The 13,301-nt window shown below is 36.7% G+C and overlaps 2 protein-coding genes across 2 annotated transcripts; both read left to right on the top strand.

Annotated features, from left to right (window-relative positions):
- Positions 1–1,758: 1,758 nt before the first annotated feature.
- LOC110199543 (olfactory receptor 5L1-like) lies at positions 1,759–2,709 on the top strand. Its single transcript, XM_020974422.1, has one exon. The coding sequence runs from the start codon at positions 1,759–1,761 to the stop codon at positions 2,707–2,709; it is 951 nt and encodes a 316-aa protein (XP_020830081.1).
- Positions 2,710–11,295: 8,586 nt separating this feature from the next.
- On the top strand, positions 11,296–12,243 carry LOC110199544 (olfactory receptor 5AP2-like). Its single transcript, XM_020974423.1, has one exon. The coding sequence runs from the start codon at positions 11,296–11,298 to the stop codon at positions 12,241–12,243; it is 948 nt and encodes a 315-aa protein (XP_020830082.1).
- Positions 12,244–13,301: the final 1,058 nt, after the last annotated feature.

Below are 13,301 nucleotides of genomic sequence, written 5' to 3' on the forward strand. Positions count from 1 at the left end.
TATTGATAAAAATATGAGATAATACTATTTACAATGGGTAACATATAAGTGAGTAACTTTTCCCAGCACTGCTACTTACATGAACTGAACTTATATGAACTAGCAAAATTTACTTAACTTATCGTGGCCTCATTCTTCAAGTGTAAAATGAAGGAATTGGATAATTAACTTCTTAAACCTCTGTCCATTCTAAACATCCCAATCCATGATCCTCTTTGAATCAGAGTAACTGCGAGACATAGTTTGATGATCTCTGCTTCTACTCTTGTTTTCCTCTCAAACTGTATTCACATTCAGGTCAAGGGAAGACTCATTTCGCTAGTATGAGGGACTCCCTCCACTCTCCAAAGTGGTTTTCTGCATTACTAGTATATGCTGATCACTCATCTCCTTTAGAGCTAAATTACTATATCAATGTTCCCTTATTAGATGAGGGGCTGAAATGGAACTCATAGAAAGAGGGCAAATTCTGTCTTCTTGGAATGTGCTTGCATTTTATGAAAGCAAATTTTCGAGGTAACTGGATCCCGAAAGAAAAGACTTTGTCAGTGTGTGAAGTGAGTATACTTGCACATAGTAACACCTAGTATTTATATAGAGCTTCAAGGATTAAAGAGCTTATTTCTTATCTCATCATTGAGTATCACAATAAACCTATGAAGTAGATATGGTGAGCACTGATGTCTCCTTTTTTTGTATAAAATGAAACTGGGGCTCAAAGAGCTTGATTGCATATGATCAATGTAATGATAAATGCTGGAGGCAGGATTAGAACCCAGGGCTTCCCTGAAGGCATTAGTCTATACTCTAGATGGACTCTAGGGACTTTTCCAATTCTAAATCTTTGCACTTATGCTCCTATGATTCTCAATCAAATTCATATGGAATTTGTATATTGCATGAATGAGAGAGACATCATATAACTGGCCAGATAAAACTTGTCATCATGACTTTTACTGAACAACAGAAATTGAATTACTGTGAATGCTAAGCTGGGCAAAATTCTGTCTATTGGAGCTCAGAGTTGTTCCAAGGGTAAAAATTGTTGATAGAAAAATTTAAACGTTTATTATTGGCTGTGTGCAATCCATAGGGAATCTCTCATAAGTAAGTTAAAAAGTGATTTTTTAACAAATGGAGATTTTTTTTCTGTGTGTGTGTGTGTGTGTGTGTGTGAGAGAGAGAGAGAGAGAGAGAGAGAGAGAGAGAGAGAGAGAGAGAGAGAGAGAGAGAGATTTGAATTGTTTGTTTCTTTAGGATTAACACAAACTATACAGGCATATAGGATAGGTTTTACACATGATCTTATCTTGGAACAAGGTGTGTACTATGTGTAGTGCATGCAGCCTCAGATTGTATGCATTTCTTTTGATTATAACTTTGCAATGCACAGAGAGACACACTTAAGTATATATGATATATGTAGTATGTATGATCATTATATTCTCTGTGTTCTAGTATTGTCTTTATCTGTATGACATGTTGATCTATACAATATCTTTCACCATCAGTTTTCTTTCACCTGGATGGTGTTTCTTCCCGGTGTGTGTATATTTGATTATATTTCTATGATATTTTAGGGACAGACATCAAGATAATAAACACATGTGTGGTCATATAATATTTCTCTCCTATTAAATATCTATTAACTTTGATTCTAATACTGTTATCCTAGGAGATGGTTAAAACTTATTCTTGGACCATACAAAAGAAGAATTTTTCATTTATGCTTTATTCAACCTTCAACATACTGAAATAATGGAAGAGGAAGAAAATTGCACAGCAGTTACTGAATTTCTGCTCTTAGGATTTTCAGATCATCCAGAACTGCGTATTGTGCTCTTCTTGATATTCCTGGTCATCTATGCCATCACAGTTTTGGGGAATGTTGGAATGATTATCCTGATCAAGATCAGCCTCCATCTTCATACCCCTATGTATTTTTTTCTCAGCCACATGTCCTTTGTTGATCTCTGCTATTCTACCATCATTGTACCCAAAACACTGGTCAATATATTAACAGAAGACCAGGTCATCTCTTTCCTAGGTTGCACTATACAATTCTATTTGTTCTGCACATGTGTGGTCACTGAAGTATTACTGCTGGCAGTGATGGCCTATGATCGCTTTGTAGCCATTTGTAACCCATTGTTGTACATGACTGCTATGTCTCATAAGCTTTGCATCCAGTTGGTCTGTGGCTCGTATATTTGTGGTACAGTGTGTTCTCTAATTCACACCTGTTTCACCCTTAAGATATCTTCTTATAGATCCAACATCATTAATCACTTTTTCTGTGATCTTCCCCCACTCTTGTCTCTGTCCTGCTCTGATGTCTCCATCAATGCACTGCTGCTTTTCACAGTGACCAGTTTCAATGAGATCAGCACCATCATCATCATCTTCACCTCTTACATATTTATCCTTATCACCATCCTGAGAATCCGATCTTCTGAGGGCCGGCGAAAAGCCTTCTCCACTTGTGCTTCCCACCTCACTGCCATTGTGATTTTCCATGGCACTATCCTTTTCATTTATTGCCGACCAGGTTCTGGAAATACTCTAGATTCAGAGAAAGTCGCTACTGTGTTTTATACAGTGGTGATACCAATGTTAAATCCACTTATCTACAGTTTGAGGAACAAGGATGTAAAAGATGCCCTCAGGAAAGTGATAGGTTCTGAAATGGTGTTCCCATGTACAAATTAGGGAGAAGGACAGGAGATTAAGAATGTATGTCAATATCAATGAACTATTTTAGCCTATTAATTACTGAGCTTTTCTCTGTAAAGTCCCATAGTAGCGCAATTTTCGTGTGGTGCTGGCATTAGAATAAGAAAAAAAAATCAAAGTGGAATGTTAGATTAAATGGCAGACTTGTGGCCATAAGGTCTGGGTTTCAATTCATCTTTATATTCTTACTTGTTCTGTGACTGAGTAAGTTACTTGACATCTCTGATCTAGAATTTCCTCATCTTTCAAATGGGGATGACAACAGTTGGTTTAACTTCCACTCAACAAGCTTTAAATAACATATATGTATATAAGAACTTCGAAAACTTCAATGCCTGTTATCATCACATTCATAATTCTTCTTATCCTCCTCCTTATCACTAATATTTATATAAATAAATATTATCTATTGATGATAGATCAATAGATCTGTCAGTTAGCCCCTTTCACTTTAGTGCCCTTTTTACTGGATTTTCATTTGTTTCTATCTACTCAGTTATTTAACAGAAATATGTATCTATGTATGTACACACATATGTATGCATGTGTATACATATACATATAGTTACATATATATCCTGTACACATGAATATTTTTCTTCTGTCATAGATCTCTTTGGAATACACACACATACACACACACATACACAGACATATCTATATGTGTGTGATAAATATATGTATACACACATACATATACAAACGTTTATATGTATATATATATACAGACATACAAACATACATATGTATATACAAATGTTCCATAAAGATCAATGAAAAAGACTCATATTTCTAGAAATATCCATTGCAGCTCTTTTTGTAGTAGCAAAGACCTGGAAACCAAGAAGGGGAAGGAGTTTCCATTAATTACAGAATTACTTAACACATGAAGCTATATTAACATAATCTGATATTATTTTACCACAAGAAATGATGAAAAGAATCTTTCAGAAAAAATCTGCAGGACGTGAAGCAATGCAAGACAAATTGAGCAGAGCTACAAAAATACACACAATTACAAGAGTATCAAGAAAAAGAATGCAACATTGAAAGGTATGCTCACCCATGACATGAGCAAACAGAATTCCAGAGGGTTTATGATGAAACGTGCAACCGATCTCTTGACAGAGAGGTGATGAACTCAATATGAGACATGCATTTTTGGATATGGCCAACATGGGAGTGTGTAGATCTCCCTCCCATAAAATAAGAAAAAGGAAGGAAGCCCACAGGAATTACAGGCAAGGAGAACTGCTATGAAAATTAATTGATGAATATGCTCTTTTTAAGAAGGGTGCAAGTTCTATGTTATAGAGTTCTGATGTTGCATCTGAAATTGAGATCTTATGCTCTGAATCGTATATGAAAATTCACTGTTTATGTTAATTAGGTCTAGAATGAAATACCTAAATGGGAATATGTATGTATTTATATATGTATGTATGTATGTATGTATGTATGTATGTATGTATGTATGTGTACAGACCCAATCTGAGAGGAGGATATGATACAAACGTGATGAATACTTTGAGCAGTACAGAAGATAACACTATGTGAATTCTGAAGGAGTAAGTGGAGGGATCCTAATAAGTGACAAGCCAACATCTTATTGTGGTCTTATCATTTATGCAACCTTAATTTAATTGTCTTCCTCCAAATTATTTAATTGTACAGGTATAGCTTGAATTGTATTATAACCAGTCTGGACCCAAGATTTGTCTCGTGCTTTTTATTGATAATTAGGGAAAATCAGGGACTGGGTTTCTTTTCTACCACTATTTCTCCCCTCCCAACTCTTACATGTTTCATCTCTTTCTTGGGGGTTTGAAGTAAATATTACATAACAATATTACTTTTGCTATTGTGAATGGTGTGATAATCTACTTCTCTGCTGCTCTACTAAGGATTTCAGGATTTCTGAGCTGTAGAATGTCCATGCTCAACCTTCCTTTCCTAATTACTCCTTTCTATTCCTTCATTCTACCTCTGTGTAGCTCATATAAGCTCTAGGAATCCTTATCCCAATTCTCACTCATACTGACCAATCAAAACCCCCAGAATAAATCTAGCTACATAATTCCAACGGCATGTTGGAGTGCTTCTGAGGCACAACAGAATCTCTTTCTAATGCTATAAACTCAACTTCCTAATCTAAGGTGTTCCACACAATATGCATCAATAGTTATTATCTCACCTGTATTTTTCATAATCTGATCAATTAATACTATTTTTTTTATAAAGGAATATTCATTGAACAAATATTGAAAGGATGGAAGTTGCAAAGTGTTTTAGGGGACTACAGAGGTACATTTTCCACTCTACCATCTTTGCCCCTGGGGAAAATGATCTCAAACTTAACATTGTTGCTGTAGAGTATCATGATGGTTGGATGAGTCATTCCCTTTTTCCAGCAGAATGTTTCCTGGATGCCTTTGGTCAGCTTCTATGCTGAGTCAAGCAGATCATTCAGAGTTTCTCTTACACCTAGTAAGGCTCAATTTATGGCCATCTCTGGTTTGGATTTGAATTCCTAAACCTTCTTTCAAAGGTCACAAAGTCTCATTTTTTGTTTGTTTGTTTGTTTTTTCTCCAATCATCCTTCACTTAAAAAGCAGAAAAGAACAGACAAGATAGATCTACAATTTACAGCTACTTCATATTCTAAAAGTTTCCTAGCAACCAGGTGAGAAGGAATCTGAGGGCTCTCCAAAATGCAGATGCTCACTACAATTCATTGTTCTCTCTCATGCTGCCATTAAGAAAAACAATTATTATCATTTTAGCGGTACCTTTGGAATGCATTCCTTGTTCTGCCTCAACAATCAAGTAAAAAAAGCGACAACAACAACAGCATTTCCCTCACACATGACAAGTGGATGGTAAATAGTTATAGAATATCTGTGTGTATTCTGAAACCTGCATGTAGGATTGTATTAGACAGAACATTCCCCACATGTCATAAGGACTGTACACTCATTTACCTATCTCCTACCACACATATTAGCTCCATCCCTTTATCCTCACCACACTCTTCAGTATCTTTCTATTTTACCCACCTGGGACCTATGTTCTTTTTTTTTTTTTCATCAAACTGCTCTTCAAAGTAGACCTGTATCCTATCTGCCCACAGCTCCTCCCTACCCCCCCCAAAAAAAACTTCTTATATGTTTTGTAATGACATATATGTATATGATCGTCTTGCCTCGAATAAAATTTAAGGTCTTTAATGAAAGCAATTGTTTCATTTTGTATTTATCTGGCATGCACTGATCATACTACCTGCAGCACAGTGGGTGCTTTAAAATTTCTTATTGAATTTCATTGAGTTCAATTATGATCCAACCCCACTTTCCCACTGGTGATGCAGGCTTTGTATCTCCTAAATTTGACAGGTGAAGTTGATTACCAATTCCCTAATTACTTGAATGGCAGAGTGAATAGCCTCTTTTCACACCTTCAAAGAGCTGTCATTTTTAATGCCCGTATGTGGTTCTCTCATGTTTTTGAAAATGATGAAAAACAAATTACAAATTAGTTCCTGATGAGTACATGCCACTATTCCCCATGCATCTGTTTCTTTGGGGACCTGGCAATTAGAAGCATGGAAGTTTGAGAGCACTTTGAGTGATCTTAGCAAGGAAGTGACTTTTAAAAGACTCAGAGTCAAATATAAAAGGTCCCAATTCTCCTCAGAAACCATGGGTTGCATTTGGGACATGGGGAGTAGTGCCCTTGTGGAGAGCCAGTTAATTTCTGAAGAACTGGAAAATGTGACGTGTTTGGTTCTCAGGTCTTAGTAGCCCAAGAGAAGCCATAACAGCCTAAGAGAACTCAGTTTTTGCACTGAAAACTCATCCATTTAATGCAGGCTACAGTTTACAAAGAAAGCAGATAGAAAGGGGATAATTTGGTAAGTACTCTGGACTTGGGGAAATGCTTAACACAAATCATGAGAATGACCTTTATAAAAAAAGTATGGGGAACCTTCATTAATAACATAATGGTTAATTACTTAATTTTAATACTTTTTTTTCCTGGCGCGCATGCACGCGCGCACACACACACACACACATCCATATGCACGCACGTATTCATTATATAAAATGGTAAGAAGAGAAAGATAAAATTTATGAGATTTAACCACAGGAAATTATTTTAAGCCAAACTGAACTATCAGAAATACACTGATACATTGATTTATGGGAAGTAAAGACTATGTCACAATGCAGTGTACTACCATTAAAAAAGCCCTGGTTTACACTCAAAACCTCTGTAGATATGGATAAATTATGTGACTTCTCTAGAAATGAATTTCCTAATCTATAAAATTATAGAATTGTAATGGCCTCTATAGTTCCTTACAGTTCTAAATCCTGTCATATTTTGATCATAGACAAAGGTGCCTTGGTCTTTTTCATACACCTGGCTTCTCGTTACTGCCTTAATTTGTCAACTCTGCTGAAATCATTTAATCCATCACAGTTCTTATTCCCCAAATTGAAGCTGGTGGTACATTTGCTTTCTAGTACAGGTGACTATGAGGGACAAATGATATAAATAACACTAGATTGATTTGGGCCAGGATTAATAATGCATCCCTGTAATGCCTGCTACCTGTGGAGACTGAAGCTGCTTATGCTCAGGAATTCTAAGCTTCAGTACGGCTAAAGATGACCAAACACGTGTACATTATGCCCAATAACAGTGTGAGGCTACCCTTCAATGGGGTAGGAGGGGGAGCCCCTCCTTAAGGCAAAATGATAAATGTGTTGCTAGAGAAGAATTTCTCTGACAACAACAACAATAAAAACAAACAAACCCTGAAGGTTTTAATGGTCTATAACCTCAATATATGTAAATAGTTTTACATGATGAACAAGGATCTCATGTTTAAGCTGCATTGAAAGGAATAGTGCTCAAGACCAGGGGAAAAAAATAGGCATCCCCAGTCTATCATTTCCTCCTAGATAGACCATATCTGGGAAAGTATGCTGAGTTCTGAATGCTATATTTTAAGAACATTGAAAATCTAGAGAACAAAGCTAGTCATGGTTTCACACAATGTAATCCCTGATAATGGAGAATGATGAGACTGGTAGATGCTTGGGGTCAGGATTTCTGAGCTGTGGGAGTTTTAAATCTAGGTGGTATCTCCAGTGAATCCAATCCTTAAATTTTAAGTTCCCTGGAGAAGAGGGCCACAGGGCTCTTTAAAGAAGGCCATACTGAGGGGCAGCTGGGTTGTGCAGTAGAGAGAGCTCTGGCCTTGCAGTCAGGAGGATCTGAGTTCAAACCCAACCTCAGACACTTGATGCTTACTAGCTGTGTGACCCTAGGAAAGTCACTTAACCCCAATTGCCTCACCAAAAAAAAAAAAGAAGAAGAAGAATATGAAGAAGGCCAGACTAGCCCAGGTGAGTAGCAGAATGGGCCAAAGCTTCCCAGATGATCATTAGTAGGGTCAGGCCCATGTGCAGTCACAAGACTTCCAACCTGGCCAAAATAGGGGGTATACACTAGTTAGTCTACAATGATGATGATCAAGATGGTGATGATTTGAAAACCTTATTCTATCAAGCATAGAAAAGAGAAGCCTTGCCTTTCCAGACCTCAATAATCCATAATTTCATCTAGCCATAACAGTTAATAACTAGGAAGGGAGTAAAGAAGGTTTTTGAAAAAAGTCAAAGAATCTCATGAGTGTTGCATATACGTACCTTAAATCCTTCATTAGAAGTCCAGTTACTCTTGTTTTAAACAGTACTCTGAGAAGTCTGGTAATCTGGTTATCAAACCCTGAACAAATCACAATGTTTAGAGAGGGGTGGTCATAGGTAGATGAAGTGAAAATTGTGATTGGTGACCTCTGATGACTAAGGAGAGGTAGAAAAGTTATAAGAAGCAAACTGTATTAGTAGGATTTAGTGAGGTTCGGATTCGCTCCTATAAATGACACTCTCCAATGCACCAGAAAATAATAGGAAATAGATAATTTATTTAGAAGAAGCAAAGCACAGATAGTTTGAATTTGCATAGAAAGCATAAATAATAAGAACAATCAATAATATAGCACCGATCAAGAGAGTCGGTAATGGAAGAGAATACATCACCAATTCAAGGGAACCTCCAAAATCAATCAACGGCTGGGAGCCCCGTTGCAGCCTGTACAAACTTGAATTGTGTAAAGATTTTCCCGGGCGAAGCGTCCTTCCCGCGGGTGAGGCTCAGCGGGCTTACAGGACGCAGTGTTTTTATATTGTTCTAAACAAAGAAGGCTTGGGGCCAAGAAGCCCTTTTTGATGCTTGCGCTATTCATGGTGTGTCCAATACACATCTGACCTTAGCCACGCTCCCATCCGCCTGAGGCTTGGTATTTTGTTTTTTAATAACATCACGTCTCACAAGGAGAGGAGCCAACCCTCCATGTCAACGTGACCTAGGAATGGCTAGTTCCTGGAATGCTAGGCCAAGAACACTCAGGAGATATGGAACGGTCATGACCGAGATTTGAACTGAACCTATTTATTTGAGTGATCTTATTAATTTAAAGGGGAATTTCCAATTTCCATTTCACTAACACAGACTGAAAAATGATGGTGACAACAAGCATTTATTAAGGTCTCATTATGGGCCAGGTAATATGGTAAGCAATGGAAGTACAAAGGGAGGGAGAAAGGTCAGACAGAAAAAAGGTCTGGGGGACAAAGGGCTCTGAAGGAGCTTATAGTCTAATGGGAAAGACACGACTGAAACCACCATGTACAAACAAAATGTACACAGTATAAATGTGTATAATCTCAGAGAGAAGGAATTCTCATTAAAGGAGAATAAAAAAAGATTTCTTGAAGAAGGTGAAATTTAAACTGACTTGATGGCAGCTAGGGAAGGCAGGAGATGGAAATGAAAATAAAGAGAATCACAGGCATTGAGGAAAGCAAATGCAGTTGCAAAGATTGTGAAGTTGGAGTGTCTTATGTGATGAATAACAAAGGGGCCAGAGTCACTGGATCACAAAGAGTGTAGAAGGGAATAAGGTGCAAGAAGACTGGAAATAAAGGAACGTCTAGGTTATGAAGGGCTTTAAACACCAAACAGAACGTTTTATATATGATCCTGGATGTAATAAAAAGCCACTGGAATGTTTTGAATGAGATTAAGGAGGGTGATATGGTCAAATATGTCGTTTAGGGAGATCAATTTGGCAGCTAAGTGGATGACAGTTTGGAGTGGTTGGAGACTTGAACCAAGAAGATCAAGCAGCAGATTATTGCAAAAGTCCAAGAGTAAGAAGATGAAGGAAGTGTCATTCCAAAATGACCAGTGACATCTGTGACAACCATCACCCAGCACATAGCACTTTGACTCACTGAACTTGTGATTATTCATGCAAAAAAAGTAAAAGGCTAGACTAAATGACTAAGATTACTTTTAAATCAAATCTTTTCATTTCACTTTTATGACATTCCTCATATAATTCCCTTCTCTCTACTCACAGTCACCATCTTTGTTTAGGCCTTCAATATGTCTTGGTTGGATCATTGCAATATCCTTCTAATTGGACCCAGAACTTAGTCTCTCCCTACTACAAATCAATATTCTTCTCAGCTGCCAAGATGATTTGGCTAAAATATACATCTGTCCCTTTCATTATCTACAGCTTCTTCCCTCAATAAAATCTAGTGACTCATTATTACCTAAAGAATGAGATATAAAGTCCTTTTTTTGGAATTTAAAACACTTCATAACCTGGCTCTTACATTTCTCTTATCTTTATACCTTACAGACTCAATGATCCGTCAGCACAGTGCTAATTTTATTCCCTTGAGAAGAACATACCAAATCCTATCTCCATGCACTTTCTGTACTTGAATATTTCCTTCCTCACCTTTTCCTCCTAGAATCCATGATTCTTCATGATATATTTCAGAAGTTATCTTCTGAAAGGGGAAGTTCCCCAACTGCTTAATTCTTCTGCCTGAAGGTTCTTTTCATGTACTCCATATCCATTTTGTACATACACATTTATTTATATGTTGTCTCCCCCAATATGTTGTAAAATTCTGAAAGGCAGGAAGATTTTCATTTGTGTCTTTGTATGTCCTGCATATAAAATAATGATGGAGGGGGACTAAATAGGTTGCTCTTTACTCTTCACAGCATGATGCTGTTCTAAACCTTCCTAGATATGATGGAATATAAGAATCATGGCTAAATCCTGTTGTAGAATGGCTGGTTAAAGGACAACCATATGAATCTAGATCCACATTATCTTTCCCCTATTCAGTTTCACTACCAAGTATTCAATGTCATTGTTCTCAAACTCAAAAAGAAATGGGGGGTCACTAAAATGTCCATGAGGATCCCTGCAGTCAGCCTATTGAATTAGAAAACTGCACATCTATGTTGTATTGTATTTTATTTTGTTAAATATTTCCCAATTATATTTTAACCTGATTCTGATAACCTTGGGGAATGTTATGCTCCTGGAGCTGTGTGTTTGACATCTCTGTTCTGTACTATTAACATAACCATCTTTATTCTTATACAGACCAGAGATCAAAGATGACTACAGAGATCGACAAAGAGAATAGCAGCATGGAGAGCAATTTCTTTCTCCTGGGTTTTAGAGATCACCCAGAGCTTCAAGATTTCCTGTTTTTAGTATTCTTTTTCATCTATACCATGACCTTGTTGGGAAACATTGGAATGATCGCATTGATCACAACCAGTTCACATCTACACACTCCTATGTATTTTTTCCTCAGTGTTTTGTCATTTATAGATGCTTGTTACTCTTCAGTCATTGCTCCAAAGTTGCTGGTGGACTTATTTTCAGAGAGGAAAGCTATTTCTTATAATGGTTGTGCAACACAATTATATTTCTTTTGTTCTTTGGTGGATACAGAATCCTTTCTGTTGGCTGCTATGGCATATGACCGATATGTAGCGATCTGTAGCCCGCTGCTCTATACAGTAGTAATGTCCAAGAGAGTTTGCTGCCAGTTGGTGTTTGGAGCCTTTTTGGGTGGAACCATGAGCTCCATTGTTCACACCACAAACACATTCCAGCTGTCTTTTTGTTCTAATGAAATTAACCATTTCTTTTGTGATATCTCACCTCTATTTTCCCTGTCTTGTTTTGACACTTATATTCATGATATTGTTCTAGTAGTCTTTGCGAGTCTTGTTGAAGCTATCTGTCTTTTGACTGTCCTCCTGTCTTATGCATACATCATAGTCACTATCCTTAAGACTGGCTCTGCTGAAGGGAGAAAGAAAGGATTTTCTACTTGTGCCTCCCACCTGATTGTAGTTACCATCTACCATGGGACTCTGATCTTCATTTATTTACGTCCAAGCACAGATCATTCTCTAGATATTGACAAAGTGACCTCAGTCTTCTATACACTTATTATCCCCATGTTGAATCCACTCATCTACAGCCTGAGGAACAAAGATGTTAAGAGTGCATTAAAAAAGATAATCCATCAAAGAGTACTTTCTCAGTGAGTATCTTGAAGGAGAATGTTTGGCATATTATGGATTAATCAGCAGAAATTTAGGCCCTGACTTCATCTTAGCTACTAGTGGACTACTGGAGCAATGATACACCTCTTTCCTTCTTTCTTCTTTTCTTCCTTCCTTTTTCCTTCCTTCCTTCCTTTCTCTCTTTTGTTCTTTCTTTCTTTTTTCAAACTGTCATTACTGGGCTATGTTCAAATACAACCACTGCAATCAGTAAAGGAAAACTCTACTCCCTTTCATTTTGATTACCTTTGTGCTAATGCAATAGTGCTTAAGAGATAAATCTTCTTGACCTCAGGATCTGGATTTTGTACTTGTCTCTATTCCAAATCATCAGACACATTTATGAAAAACATAATGTAAAATCACTTAGAAAAGGGACTCCTTGGTTTTGATCTTCTATTCCTCATATCTCCAGCAATAGTTCTTAATATATAATTGACATGTAATAGATTTGAGTTCCCTTGAATTGTGTTGAATTGAATGAAATTGATTTGAATTGACTATTCCTAGTCATTATTGTTTATTTTTTTAAACCAGCTTTGTCCTATTTGTTCTCATTCTTAAAAACTTACTAAGCTATGTATGCAATACAACCTTCTTTGCCCCCAAATAATGGGTTTGAAGGAGTTTTCTTTGTTTCCGATTGGTCTTCATCCAAATATTTGGATAAAACATTTTTCACTCTACCCATTAAAATAATATTCATCTTTCAGTCTTTCAGTGGCCAACTCATATGTTATCAAGTCTTCTCTAAACCCCTTTATAAAAGGTGAATTCTTTAAATTTCAATGACATTTTTCTCATGTTTCCATACTAAATTTATAACATTATATCTTATGGTTATTGATATTCAATTTTGCTTTATCTCTCATAGCAAATATCCCTTTGTAGGTAGAAAACTATTTATAATCACTCTTGTATCCTTTACCACTTAGCTCCCTAAGTTTCTGAGAAGCTAAATAAATAGTTCTTGGAAAACAAGGAATTTGTATTAATATCTTATATGCACTAGATGTTTTGTTTCTTACAGGGAAATGTAT

The sequence above is a fragment of the Phascolarctos cinereus genome, unplaced genomic scaffold (genome assembly GCF_003287225.1).
Source record: "Phascolarctos cinereus isolate Bilbo 61053 unplaced genomic scaffold, phaCin_HiC Scaffold_9;HRSCAF=440, whole genome shotgun sequence".
Classification (NCBI taxonomy): domain Eukaryota; kingdom Metazoa; phylum Chordata; class Mammalia; order Diprotodontia; family Phascolarctidae; genus Phascolarctos; species Phascolarctos cinereus.